This window comes from Phalaenopsis equestris, unplaced genomic scaffold (assembly GCF_001263595.1).
Source record: "Phalaenopsis equestris unplaced genomic scaffold, ASM126359v1 Scaffold000002, whole genome shotgun sequence".
Taxonomy (NCBI): domain Eukaryota; kingdom Viridiplantae; phylum Streptophyta; class Magnoliopsida; order Asparagales; family Orchidaceae; genus Phalaenopsis; species Phalaenopsis equestris.
The window spans coordinates 69800285-69815073 of NW_018164444.1; the positions used below are offsets into that span (position 1 = coordinate 69800285).

At 34.9% G+C, this 14789-nt stretch overlaps 1 protein-coding gene across 1 annotated transcript; it reads left to right on the plus strand.

Moving 5' to 3' along the window:
- The first annotated feature begins 2989 nt into the window (after nt 1-2989).
- LOC110035833 (TIMELESS-interacting protein) lies at nt 2990-14365 on the plus strand. The gene is made up of 5 exons (XM_020740143.1): nt 2990-3420; nt 4134-4256; nt 7315-7414; nt 13765-13895; nt 13996-14365. The coding sequence occupies exons 1-5, from the start codon at nt 3112-3114 to the stop codon at nt 14164-14166; spliced, it is 834 nt and encodes a 277-aa protein (XP_020595802.1). The 5' UTR covers nt 2990-3111; the 3' UTR covers nt 14167-14365.
- Nucleotides 14366-14789: the final 424 nt, after the last annotated feature.

Sequence of the window (14789 nt, forward strand, 5' to 3'; positions counted from 1 at the left end):
CGTCGTGTCTCAGCTTCTTTGGTTGGCTTTCTTTTTAAATTTGAAATACTTTGGAACATTTACATAAATACCACATAATTCTTATGTATTTATATGGCAGGGACCCATATATTTTCATTTTTACTTACATAGCATTTATATGGCAGGGACTCCTAAAAAATAGCTTGAGAAGAAGGTCGGTCATAAGAGTGAATTTATGCCAAGCACGATAAATGATTTTAATGGATCTAATTTTAGCTTGAATCAAATACTTTTCTAGATTTACAATATTTAGTTTTGAAAAATCCAGATTTACTAAATCATATTTAACATAAATCTTATAAGCAGTCAAACACCCCCCAACTATTTGAAAACCGAAGACTAATAACATGGTAGTGTGAAAAACTAATATCAAATATAATTATATTTAAATAGGATCATAAATATTGTGAGGGAAATCTCTTATACTTTATTAGGGCTTCAATCCATTTGAAATCAAGATCACAAATAATAAGATTGCATTGATTAAAAAAAAAAAAAACAAAAAGTTTGAACTAAAACACAACAAAGTTAATCGTGAAAGACACCTGCATTTAATGTGAAAAATCTAAAATTGGAAAAGCCCACGGAGCTACACCACAAAAAATTTTCACTATAAAATCAGAAAAATACAAAGAACTCTCTTAGATCTCCACTCTACAAGCAATAGAACTTAAATGACTTTTCTTCAAACCATTTTGATTTTACAAGATAAACGCACATCGAAATCTTTCGCTTCAACCCTTCTTCGCTTCAAGAAATCTCATCAGAGAAAGACACGCGACAAAGTTCACGCCATCGTTGCCCGAAACCATTAATTTAAGGAATCATGAAGGAACTACTTCAGGCACAAGTATGTTGTGCGCTCAGTAACCAGACACGAGTTATATATATATATAATCATTCCATAACAATTATTAGTGTTTTTCGGCTTCAATTGCCGATGGTTGCAAGCTTCCAAATTTTTAAAGATTTAGAATTTAATTTTTACATTTTATCTCCCTCTTATTAAAATTGGGATCATATTTATAGGTTTTTTTAGAGGGATATTTTGATAATTTTAACTAAAATCTTGTGACGCTCTAACTAATGATCCATGCTAATTTATTTGATGATAAATCATTCTATTAGCATTAAGTTGTCTTAATAAAGTTAAAATTAAGTTATATTATATTCATTATTTTCTTTTGTCCGTATATTTGATTTGATTATTAGCATGTCAAGTTTGAAGAACATTTGAATTTATAATTAAAAGTTCAAAGCTTTTGATTTTCTTTCAAAGGTTTAATTCAAACTCATATGGGCTCAAATTTAACCACTTTTACTATTGTTAGATCTGTATTATCGAGGCGTTCAATTATGTTATAAAATTGATAAAATCAAAACGAAAATGTTCTTGAGTATGACTCAAAATTTTCTTATTCGACATGCATTAAGATTTACACTAACCAAGTAAATTTTCAAGGGGCATATCAGTTGTCTCCTTATTTTTAGTCAACGTATACCTCCACTCGATGATGTGAACCAAGTAAAATGTCATTAATGATAATTTCAATCATTCTTGAAATTGACTTGTTAATGAAATGAAAATTATTGAATTCCTTGAATAATTAAAATTTAGTTATAGATGCATGCACCACATACACAAGCTCTCAGGAGTATGAGCCCAAGCTCGAGCGGGTATGCAAACATACAAAAGCAAGTGCGCTGCCTACATACCCGGGGATTGCCTATTATAATGAATCACATATAACACATTCAAATTTGAATGCTTTTTTGGGAGCATATTTATCTATTAAGCTATACAATTTTCAAAAGTTATTTTCTTTAAATAAATGTAGAAATTTGCCTAAAATGTCCAAAGCTCTTAGAAACATTATAAAATTAAATTGCGACATATTTCTTTATTTCTAAAGTACAAACACTCTATTTAGAAGAAAGAAAATTCACTTCTCTAATTTCTTTTTGCAAGCTTCAATGTCTATCTTAAGAGATATGCTAAATTATTATTTACATCATGTTGTTGCCTGATTGTTACTTATATATTGTTATTGTTTGAGTATCATTTACAACGTCTCGCTTATACGATTAAATTGAACTATGTATTCAACGAATTCAGCTTAGGAAGAAAATGCGTCAAAACAATTTATGTTCGACGTATCAAATAACTTTATTGTGTGTTTTGGGCAGGTGGTGCTTATTCAGATAAACTGGTTATTTGGAAACGCAGACCATAAGATTCGACCTGTGTTCCGCTTTTAGTGTAAAAAATCAACTACATTTTCGGATAAACTGCTCAAACGCAGTTTCCAAAATGTGAGGCAGCATTTATAAAACGCCACCCCAACGGATTAAACAAAACCTCGAATTTAATCCTAACTAGGGGTGTAAACGAGCCGAAAAAGAGCAGCTCGTGTTCAACTCGTTTATATTTTGACCTAAAAAAGTGTGTTCGTGTTCGGCTCGTTTGCTTAGGGAGCCGAACACGAGTCGTTCATGAATAAATTATCGTTTTGACAACTTTAATCAGGTAGCCATAAAATGATAAGGATTAGGATAAGATTTAAAAATTATTTTTTTAAAGTAAAACATTATTTAAATCTAATTTAATAATTTTTATTCTATTTTATTAATTAATACTATAATTTATTATAAATCTTTATAGCCTTGTGGTAATTAAGTTTTTTAAAAATACTACTCATCAAATATATTATATATATATATGTATATGTATATAGAATTGATTAGTAGTATTTCGAGTCAAAACGAGCCGAACACGAGCGAACAAATTGTTCGTGTTGTTCTTATTCGGCTCGTTAACTTAACGAACGAGCCGAACACGTGCCTGAACACTAGTTGTTTGCGAGACTTTTTGACAGCCCAACTGAACTAAATATTATTTCAAATTTAACTGAAATCCTATTTAAAAGTTACCATTGGACTCATTATACAGCTTAGTTTAATCATGCTCGCAGCCTAATTGCTCCCGATGCTTAAAAATTAGCGAGATTTTCCCGCTCGGTTTTCCCGCCGTTTTAGAAACAGAACTCGAAATCCTTCCGGTGGGAGGGGGAGTGAGAGGGGGAGTGGGAGATGGCAAAGGCTGAAGGAGCTCCGGCGGCGCCGACGGGATGCTTTAAGTGCGGCAGGCCAGGCCACTGGTCTCGAGATTGCCCTTCCTCATCCGCTACTAACACAAACCCTAACCCTAATTCCGGTGCTAAGCCGAACTCAACCAATTATTCAAAGCAGTCTTCGGCTGGGAACCCCATCCCTGTAACCAAGAAGGTTCCACGGTCACGGCCGAAGCTCACGCAAGATCTCTTGCTCTCTGATGACGGCCTTGGCTATGTACTCCGCCATTTTCCCCGCGCTTTCAAGTACCGTGGCCGAGGCCATGAGGTGAGCGCACTCTGATTCTTTATTTTCGCTTTATTGAAGTTTTATTATGTTTTTCGACGGGCGAAAGAGGGAATTAAAGTAAAAATAAAAAGCGGAGTGAAAGGTTTAAGCAATTGTTGCAGAGATTCATGATCGATTTGGGGTTTAAGTCTTACTTGCAGCATGATAGCTCCCAAATAAGTTTGGATAATATTCTTTTAACTCATCATGATGTGTAATGAATTATCAATTGTTTTATTAGTTTTTCAGGATTTATGCTTGCACGTCTTGTTTTAGATAAATTGATTCAACGAATCCCTCTTTGTTGTGTTGGAGCCTTCGGTAATTGACAAGATTGTATGATTGACGTCTTGTCAAATTTGAGCTAGTCCACTTCAGCGCAAAATACTAAACTTTATTTTGATTAGAGCCAAAATTAAAAGTAAAAAAAAAAAAAGATTGATAGATATATTCATCTACATGTTTTTATAGATCAAATATATTTCAAATTAAATTGATTACATATCGAGCAAATTATATAAAATTCAGAACAAATCTTTTTTGAGTTTATTAAAGTTCAAGCGTGGAGCGATGAATAATTATAATTATGAGTAGTTCATGATTGCTTGCTGGTTTGTTCATTGCAGCCGATTACTAAAATAACCGATTTAAAGATCCATGTTGTAAGTCATGTGTTCAATCCCAATGAATTATTTTTCTGTTTGGTGTTTCAGGTTAGTGACCTTGGCAATCTGATAGGAATGTATGCCGAATGGCACTCTCATCTAATCCCTTACTACTCCTTTGATCAATTTATTCGCAAGGTTGAGCAAGTCGGTGCAAGTAGAAGAGTCAGAGTATGTAATCTCTCCAGATTTTTTTTTTAGATCTCGCATTATGATCTATTCTTGTTTGATAGTTCTCACGTCTGCTCACTTGGTTTAAACTTTCATTTGAATTTTTGTATACCTACCAAAGTTTGTAAGCTGGTGATTCCTGATGAGTTTCTTGTAAACATTTTCTTATGTAAATATATGGAATTGTGCGGCATGCATGTAAATGCCTCTATTGATGGAAGATTTACATACATGCCACACAATTTTTATATATTTACATATTCAACACCTATACTTCAATTTTTACGAACATATTATTGTACTTATGCATGGAAATGTGTAATTTACCTTCTAAGGTGTTGTTTTGTATGCTATTTTTAGGAGGATTAACTTATGGATTTAATGTAAATCCGCCGAACGCAAGTTTTGCGCCTCTATCTTGTCGTTGGCTAAATCTAGAAATTTATCTAGCGTGCAACAATCCTGGATTTACTAAATCTGATCTCGAGGTAGATTTAAGAGAATAGCTTGTTGCGTATCTTCTTTCTTCCGTTAAATTCTGAAAGTAAATGCCAAACGCTTTGTGTGGATTTAATTGGATTTAACTGAAATAATACCAAACACAGATTTAGATCTAACATTACTTAATTTAATAAATTTGGATTTACAGGATTTAGTAAATCCTGCTTAAATTAAATCTAAGATGCAGCCAAACACCCTGTAAAAGTTGAAATGGTGGTATTCTTGAAGTGATATGAAAGATTTGGGTGGTATAAATGTAAAAGGTAAAGTTTAGATGTTAGTTATGTAAATATATGGGAATTGGGTGGTATGTATGTAAATGCCCCAAGATTTACATACATGCTACTCAATTCTTATATATGTACATATCTAACAGTCAAACTTCAATTTTTACGAAAATCATTTTACTTGTGCATGAAAAGGTGTATTTAACCTTCTAATGTTAAAATGATGGTATTTTTAATGTGATACGAAAGATTTGGGTGGTATAAGTGTAAAAAGTAAAGTTTAGGTGTTAGATATGTAAATATATGGTAATTTGGTAGTATGTATGTAAATGCCCCTATTGATGGAAGACTTGTATACATGCCACTCACTTATATATTTACATATCTAGCACCTAAGTTTTAGTTTTTATGAACATATCATCTTACTTATGCATGAAAAAGTGCATTTTACCTTCCAAAAGTTAGAACGGTGGTAATTTTTATGTGAAATGAAAGATTTGGGTGGTATAAATGCAAGGTAAAGTTTAGGTGTTAGATATGTAAATATATGGCAATCGGGTGGTATGTATGCAAATGCACCTTTATTGAATTTTCAAGATGACTCAAAACTTTCAGTGAAGAAAGGTTTTACATATGCTTAGTTTTCTAGAGAATAGTGAACTGTTGAAATATTCTTTATAATGTTTTCAATTATGCTCTAGTATAGGTTGATTCAAAATGTTCCTAACCCAATCTTATAAGGTGTCAGTCAGTGTTTTACGGGAAATATAATACAACAACAACAACAACAACAACAACAATAAGCCCTTATCACACTAAGTGGGGTCGGCTACATAAATTCTTTTTCCCTATTGTGTCCTATTGAGTGTCATATTTTCATTTAATTATAATATATTAAGCTCATTTTTTAAACAATATGCCCAAGTCTTTTTGGGTCTACTTTTGCCCTTCATTACATAAGTCCAATCTAAATATCTACCGTCCCAACTGGATCATCTGATGGTTGACATTTAATGTGAACAAACCATCTAAGACTGACTCTCTCTAATCTTGTCTACAATTGGAGCTAAACTAATCCTTTCACAAATACATTCATTTCATATTTTATCTAAGTGTCAAGCCACTAATCCACCCATGCATCCGCATCTCAACAACAATTAACTTCCTTTTATGCTTCTCTTTTAAAGGCCAACATTTTGCGCCATAAAGCATCTCTGGTCTCACCACCGTGTTATAAAATTTTCCGTGAAGTCTAAGCCGTACTTTTCTATCGCATGGTAGGCCTGATGCAGTCCTCTGCTTCAGCCGAGCAACTTGAATTCTACTAATAATATCCCCATTCTTCTAAAATAATTGTTAGCTATGTAATCCAAAAAAAATAATTGTTAGCTGAGAAAAAAAGGACCCAGAAATATTAGCTTTAGTATTCAAAATAAAAAATTCTGCAATGTAGATTTCAATTTGTGAAATAAACTAAAAAATAGAGTGCTAGTTACGAATTAAATCAATCTCATCGTATAAAAGATAAAAAGAATTAATGAATATATTAATAAACTACTTCTACAGATTTGAATGTGAAATTTGTAAAAAAATGTATGGTGAAGTTTTAGCATAAACATAATATGTTAGTGCTTTAAGAAGTAATGTGCATGTAATGTATTTTATTGTAGTGGGCAGAAATCTGTGAAACCCTTATGCAAACTATAATAACATACATAAGATGCTCTACATTTCTTATACATTGGTAAGCTTAAGTCAATCAGTGACTGCCTTGATTTTTTGAGAATTCCACTGAATTTATTTATTAGGAAGATCTACATGCATGTCGCTTAATTCTTATGTATTTACATTTATAAAACCTAAGCTTAAATTTTTACATATATGCCACCTTACCAATGCACTTTTTAAAGGTTAAAATAGTGGTATTTTTATGTGATATGAAAGATTTGGGTGCTTTAAATGTAAAAAGTGAAGTTTAGGCGCTAGATATGTAAATACATATAAATTTGGTGGTATGTATGCAAATACTACTCAGCGCAGCCATCCTACTACTCTCGTCTTAATTTGTTCTGCTCCTCCTGCATTGGAGAAACACAAATCTTGGCCCCATGATATCAAAATTAATAAAAGGAAATGAACATAACCTTTGAATATTACATTGAGTGCATCTTTTAGAGACAGACCATATCATAAAAGGATTGATGCAATCCAAAAACTGTAATCCATTTTCTTCATATCCGTTCTTTCTTATAAAATGCTTTTGGTTATCTAAGCTCATTAGTTCATTTTGTATTCTCTCTCTTGCGCATTAAACTAGTCTTTTCAAACAGCGATGCATTCATGAATTGAAGGAAAGAGTTGCCAGAGGGGGAGATCCAACCAAATTGCATGAACCACCTGTTGAGCTGGTTGACCCAAATGAAGAACCAGGTTTTTTTTTTCATGCTCTTAATCTTGATTTTTTATCGCAGTTTCGTTTTAATTAGAGCTCTAGAAATAATCAAGCTGTGTTGGCTTTGTTCACATTTTGAACAAGAATATTCTTTTTTTTCATTTAATATTGAAACGGGTTGAGTTAAAGTCTACATAAGCACAAGGTTGGCTCATCTTGACTCAGGTCAGGTCTGCCAAATATTAGTATGGCAAGTAGGCTATGTTTAGGCATGACCATTAGCCAAGCCAGTAACTTGTCTTCTTAGTAGCCTGGCGTCCTATAAAATCATAGGATGCTTTATATTATTGCGCTTTTATGTGATCTTATATTTTATTTTGTATTCAATTATGTACTATAATCAGGATCTTCCCAAACCTATAAATAAGGGGGTTGGTTTTGTTACACATTCTCTGTATTTATATTCTCCGAGCAATAAAATCCTAGAATTTTTTTTTCTCTCTGGCTCTTTTTCTCACTCTTTCTTTCTGTTCTCTCGAGTATTCTTGTCTAGATGATGTGGATCCACAAACAATTTAGTGTTATGAAAAACGACGACAATAAAGTAAAAAAACCGGATCGAAAAATTGCAAACCAAAAAATGACACACAGATTTACGTGGTTCAGCTAATTTGACTACGTCCACAGAGCTGCAGAAGATTTTATTACTTCGAGAATTTACACCGTCGAACGCCTCGACGTTTATATGAAAACTTCTTTTTCTTTTCTCTTTTTGTTTCTCTCTCTTGAATCTCAAGAGGACTTGGCTTAGCCTTTATGACAGGCCAAAAGAGGCTATTTAAAGAAAACAGGAGAGAGGTAGGTGGAGAGAGATAGGTGGGAGAGAGATAGGTGAGACGCGACATGTGAGATAGGTAAGTTACAGACTCCATATATTTAACAATTCTCCCACTTGAAGACTGGGACACAAACTGCACCACCTACAAGCTGCATCATTTGCTGACTGTGCCGACCTTTTCTTCAAACATGATATCCTCCACTTTCCTCCACCTCTACAACTTATGGCTTTAGTCTTCACGTTGGAAGAACAACTGAAGTTGAGCACAATTTCAGTTTCTCAAAAGTAGCACTCTTAATCGATATATTAGCATCAACATAGTCTTGTACCTCCAAGCTCTTTCATGGGTTACTCCTGCATCTGCTTACAACTCCCACTGCATGGGCAATATTCTGCCTCAGCTGAAAATCCTTTTCAACAAGTCTAGTCTTGTACCTCTTATTGTCATCAAACACAGTCTTCACCTGATACATCCACTTGTTATGTAATGTCTTCTTCTCTGGTGGAAGTTCTGTCAGCTCTCACTTGCTCGAATTTTCATCTTGCAATATTTTTTCATAACTCTGTTGTTCTCCACCATCTGTTTGTGAACAATTGGAATGGGTGTTCTGAACTCACTCTTCTCTTCACTTCCATCACTGCCCTGCATTGTGGTCTCTGGTAGATCAATAAATCTTACATTTATACAGTAAATAGGGCCTCCAAGAGATGCCACTGGAGAAAGTCCTCACGCATCTGTGTAAAATATCCAGTTTTGGCGCTCTGTCACCTTTCAAGAAACCGACATTCTTCTGTTTCCCCACAATGCACTTCTGATTTTTGTGTCCACGCTTGAGTAAATCTGTAGTCAAATATAATATGCCAGTTTTCTTACCCTGAGCTAGTACTAATGCTTCTTTGCTAGCCTTTCAGGAGCTATCTGAGAACACTATCGAATGACCACCTTCATTGAACTGCCTAACATAAATGAGTTTTTTCTTTAACTCAAGAATGTGTCAGACTTTTTGCAAAGTTCATTTGCTCTTGTTAGGAAGAACAATATCAACTGTCTCCCATTCCTACCACGTTTAGAGCTGTTTCATCAGCCATATACATTTCTAAAGTCACATGCAACATAATTCAACATTAACTCCTGGTGGGAAGATGTATGGAAGGAAGTCTTTGAATCCAGTATCCAATCATCAATAGAACTGTGAACTGTCAGCAATAGTGCATCCTGTTTTTCTTCAGTTACCACATTTGCGCTATCATTCTTTTTCTTCTTAGAATTCCTGTAAATTTTTTTTATGTAACCAGTCTTGATTTTGATCTTCCTCTGTTTTAGTTTCTGTTATGCGATTTCCCTCTGAAATTAACAATCAGTGCCGAACCTGAGATCTCGTACGAATCTTTCCTGCGCAACTCAGTCAAAATCAAATCACGAATATCATCATATTTCAATTTGTATTTACCTGCAAAATTGTTAACTGTCATCCTCGTGATTTATCAATTATTGGACAATAAAGCCAACAATATCAACGCATGTATCTCATCGTCAAAATCAATTTCAACAGACGACAACTGATTTGTGATAGTGTTGAATTCATTCAGGTGTTGAGCAACAGACACACATTCTGTCATCTTCAAGTTGATTAACTTTTTCATCAAATGTAGTTTGTTATTCGCTGATGGCTTTTCAACATACCTGATAAGGCTGTCATGAAATCTGCATTAGTCCCTTCCTTGATGATGTTGTGGGGAACAAAGATTGATAGGGTTAATCGAATAATCCCCAAAACCTGTCAACCTAACAAATTTTATTCCGCCTCGTTCATCTTTTCCGGTCGTTTTCTCAATAACGGAAGATGAAGTTTATTCTCATAAATGTAGTCACTATCTGCATTCTCCAATAACCAAAATCTATGTCATTGAACTTCTCAACTCCCAATATCATCACTTCGTCTTCAACCATTGCTCTTCCTCAGATTCGAACTGGGGCTTTGATACCAATTTGTATGAAAAACGACGACAATAAAGTGGAAAACTAGATCGAAAAATTGCAAATCAGAAAATAACACACAGATTTACGTGGTTCGACTAATTTGCCTACGTCCACGGAGCTGCAGAGGATTTTATTTCTTCGAGAAATTACACCGTCGAGCGTCTCGGTGTTTACAAGAAATTTTTTTTTTCTTTTTTTCTCTTCCTTTCTCTCTCTTAGCTTTCAAGAGGACTTGACTTAGCTCTTATGACAGGCCAAAAGAGGTTATTTAAAGAAAACGGGAGAGAGGTAGGTGGAGATAGATAGGTGGGAGAGAGGTAGGTGAGACGCGGTATGCGAGGTAGGTAAGTCACAGACTCCATATATTTAACAATTCTCACACTTGGAGACTGGGACACTGATTGCATCACCTACATGCTGCATCATCTACTCGTTGTACCAATCTTTTTCTTCAAACATGATATCCTCCACTTTCCTCCACCTCTGCAACCCATGGCTTCTGTTTTCACGCTGGAAGAACAACTGAAGTCAAACACAACTTCAGTTTCTCAAGAGTAACACCCTTAGTCGACATATTAGCGTCAACATAGCTTTGTACTTCGAAACTCTTTCTTGGGTTACTCTCGCATCTGCTTACAACTCCAATTGCATGGGCAATATCCTGCCTCAGCTGAAAGTCCTTTTGAACAAGTCTATCTTTGTACCTCTTACTGTCATCAAACACAGTCTTCACCCGATACATCCACTTATTCTGTAATGTCTTCTTCTCTGGTGGATGTTTTGTCAGCTCTCACTTGTTTGAATTTTCATATTGCAAGATTTTCTCATAGCTCTACGGTTCTCCACTATCTGTCTGTGGAACAATTAAGAATGGGTGTCCCAGACCCACTCTCCTCTTCACTTACATCACTGCCCTGCACTGTGGCCTCTGGTAGATCAACAAATTTTAACTTTTTACAGTAACTAGAGCCTCCAAGAGATGCCACTAGAGAAAGTTCTCATACATCTATGTGTACAAGATCCAGTTTTGGAGCTCTGTCAGTTTTGAAGAAACCCTACAATACACCTTTGACTTATGTGTCCACGCCTGAGTAAATCTGTAGTCATATATAATGTGTCAGTTTTCTTACCCCGAGCTAGTACTAATGCTCCTTTGGTAACCTTCCAGGTGCTATATGAGAATAGAGCTATCAAAAAAGCTCGTTGTTCGCAACAACTCGTGTTCGGCTTGTTAAGTAGCTCGTGTTCGGCTCGTTCGTTAAGTAAACGAGACGAACACGAACAAATTTTTAAAGCTCGAATTATAAACGAGCCGAACACGAATAGCTCCTTGTTCGCTTGTGTTTGGCTCGTTTTAGCTCAAAAAAAAAAAATTATATAGCTATATTATATATATTTGTGTTTAAGTTTAAATCATAACACCTCATGTGGCAATGTGGTTAGTGCATTCTTTTGTATATATTTGATTCAGGTTCGAATCCCACACTTTACATCTATTTTTCTCAATTTAAGTTTAACGAGCAAATTTCGAGCCGAACACGAACACAAATATTTTAATCAAGCCGAACACGAACACACTGTTCACAAGCCGATTTCGAACACGAGCTATTTCGAAAGAGCCGAACACGAGTCAAGCCCAAGCTCGCTCAAGCTCGGCTCGCTTATAGCTCTATCTGAGAACACTACCGAATGACCACCCTTATTGAGCTGCCCAACAAAAATTATGTTTTTCTTCAACTCATGAATGTGTCTAACCTTTTGCGAAGTCCATTTGCTCTTGATAGGGAGATCAGTATCAACGTCTCCATTCCCACCACGTTCAGAGCTGTTCCATCAGCCAGATATATCTTCCCAAAGTCACCTGCAACATAATTCAACATTAACTCCTGATGGGAAGAAAGAAACCCCTGAATCCAGTATCCAGTCATCAACAGAACTGTGAACTGCCAGCAATAGTGCATCATGTATTTCTTTAGTTACCAAATTTGCGCTATCATTGTTCTTTTTTTAAAGATTCCTGCAGTTTTTATTATGTGACCAGCCTTGCCACAATTCCAGTAGGTTGTCTGCTGACTAGACTTTGATTTTGATCTTCCTCTGTTTGAGTTTATGTCCTGTGATTTCTCTCTGGAATCAATAATCAGTGTCAAACTCGAACCCGAGGTCTCGCCAGAATCTTTCCTGCGCAACTCTGCCAACATCAAATCACGAATATCATCATATTTCAGTTTGAATTTACCTGCAGAGCTGTTAACTGTCATACTGTTGACTTCCCAACTATTTGACAATGAAGTCAACAATATATGTGCACGTATCTTATCGTCAAAATCAATTTTAGCAGACGACAACTAATTTGTATTAGTGTTGTAATTATTCAGGCGTTGAGCAACGGACACACATTTCAATAACTTCAAGTTGAATAACTTTTTCATCAAGTGCACTTTGTTATTCGCCAATGGTTTTTCATACATACCTGATAAAACTGCCATGAAATCTGCAGTAGTCCCTTCTTTGATGACGTTGTGGGCAACTGACGTTGTGGGCAACGGATCTTGACAAGGTTAATCGAATAATTCCCAAAAATTGTCGATTTAACAGATTTCATTCCGCCTCGTTCATCTTTTCCGATCGTTTTCTCAGTAATGGAAGATGAAGTTCCTTCCTATAGAGGTAGTCATCTTCTGCATCCTCCAATAACAAAAATTTGTGTCATTGAACTTCTCGATTCCCGATGTCATTATTTCATCTCCGACTATTGTTCTTCCTCAGATTCGAACCGGGGCTCTGATACCAATTTGTATAAAAAATGATTGCAATAAAGTGAAAAACCGGATCGAAAAATTGCAAACCAGAAAATAACACAGATTTACGTGATTCGGCTAATTTGCTTACGTACACGGAACTGTAGAGGATTTTATTACTTCGAGAAATTATACCGTGAAGCTCCTCGGCGTTTACAAGAAAACTTTTTTTCTTCTTCTCATTTTCTTTCTCTCTCTTAGCTCTCAAGAGGACTTGACTTAGCCCTTATGACAGACCAAAATAGACTATTTAAAAAAAACGGGAGAAAAGGTAGGTGAGACGCGGTTGGTGAGGTAGGTGAGTCACATTCTCCATATATTTAAAATTTAGCATTCGCAGGTTGGATTAAAAGCAGCATGTTAAGACTAGTTTATTTTCGCAGTGATGACAATTTGTCTGAATTCTAGACCTGTTATTTAGCAACCTGCTAGTGGTTTGAAATCATTCATAATTTTCTCTATTTATTCATCTTCAGTCTCATTTTGATTCTCTTGCTATTGATTATCACAATCACGTTTATATTTTGAATAGTTCTTCTAACTTAAAATTTCAATAGCAGCTCCTGCCCTTTTCACCATTCAATCATTCCAAATTTGCTTGTATTTATATTCTCTCTACCATAAACTTGTATCGCACAAAAGAAAAAACAAAGGCTGTTGAAACTAAAAAATAACTTCTTTCAAACCAAAGGACATGGTAATGGTTTTTTCCTTCAATTATTTTCATGCGGTGGAATCTTCTTAACTCAGTCTCATTCTTATTTCTAGAGCAACGCAGTGATGAGCCTACCCATATGGAAGAACCAGTTGTTGACATGGAAGATGCACCATTAGAAGCTCATGGTGCAGACCAAATTCCAGAAGAAATGATCAATGAAATTAATCTGAATGCCACGGATGTAATCCTCCACTGACCCAAATCTATTTTCTATATAAAATAAAATAAAATTTATGTGGTTTTCTGATCTATTTTATGTCTTCAATTTTGTACTTTTAAAGGATTCTGGCATACCACAGCAGAAATCATCTGAACCTTCCCAAGCTAGCCATATGCCAGACAGTGAGCCAAGGGAGTTTAAAAAGATAGAGATCACAGAGGAGCAGAGAGCTCGGATGGAAGCAAATCGCTTGAAAGCCTTGGAAAGAGCCAAGCAGGCACGCTCTTCTTAATTTGTTTTGGCTTTTTTTACTTGTCTTTGTTTAGTGTAAGAAGATTAGTTTTTCTTTTGTGGCAGTTTTTTCAGTCTTTGAGCCAGACTGGTTGAACTGTTTTCATTAACGTTTTAATGTGCTCAATTCTATGCTTAGCCTAACATAAAATTTGCTATTATATAGCTTCTCAATCTCTTGCCGGATGAGGTATGCCTTTAGTTAGCTTTTTAATTTCAAGGAAGCAAATCCTCATATGCTCTACACAAATTTTTATTTTATTTTATTTTACTTTATTTTTATGTTTAGCCGGTTGTTTGCATCATTATTGTCAGTTAGTGGGACTTGATTTATTTTTTAACTATGAGTTTCATGACCCTTTAAGGATAATATTTGAAAAAAATGAAAGGAGGGTTGATATATTTCTATAATTTATAGTAAGTTATGAGAGATATTAGTACTTTATTTCACTTGAATAAAATGGATTACAGTATCTGATATATGGACATGAAGCAACGTCGGAAGTAACTGATACAGCATCTCTAGGTTCAATTTAGAAGTATTTATATATAATTTTTTTTTGGATTTGCATGTTCAAAAAAAATTAAATTAAAATTTAATAAATAGTATTAAAAATATATATA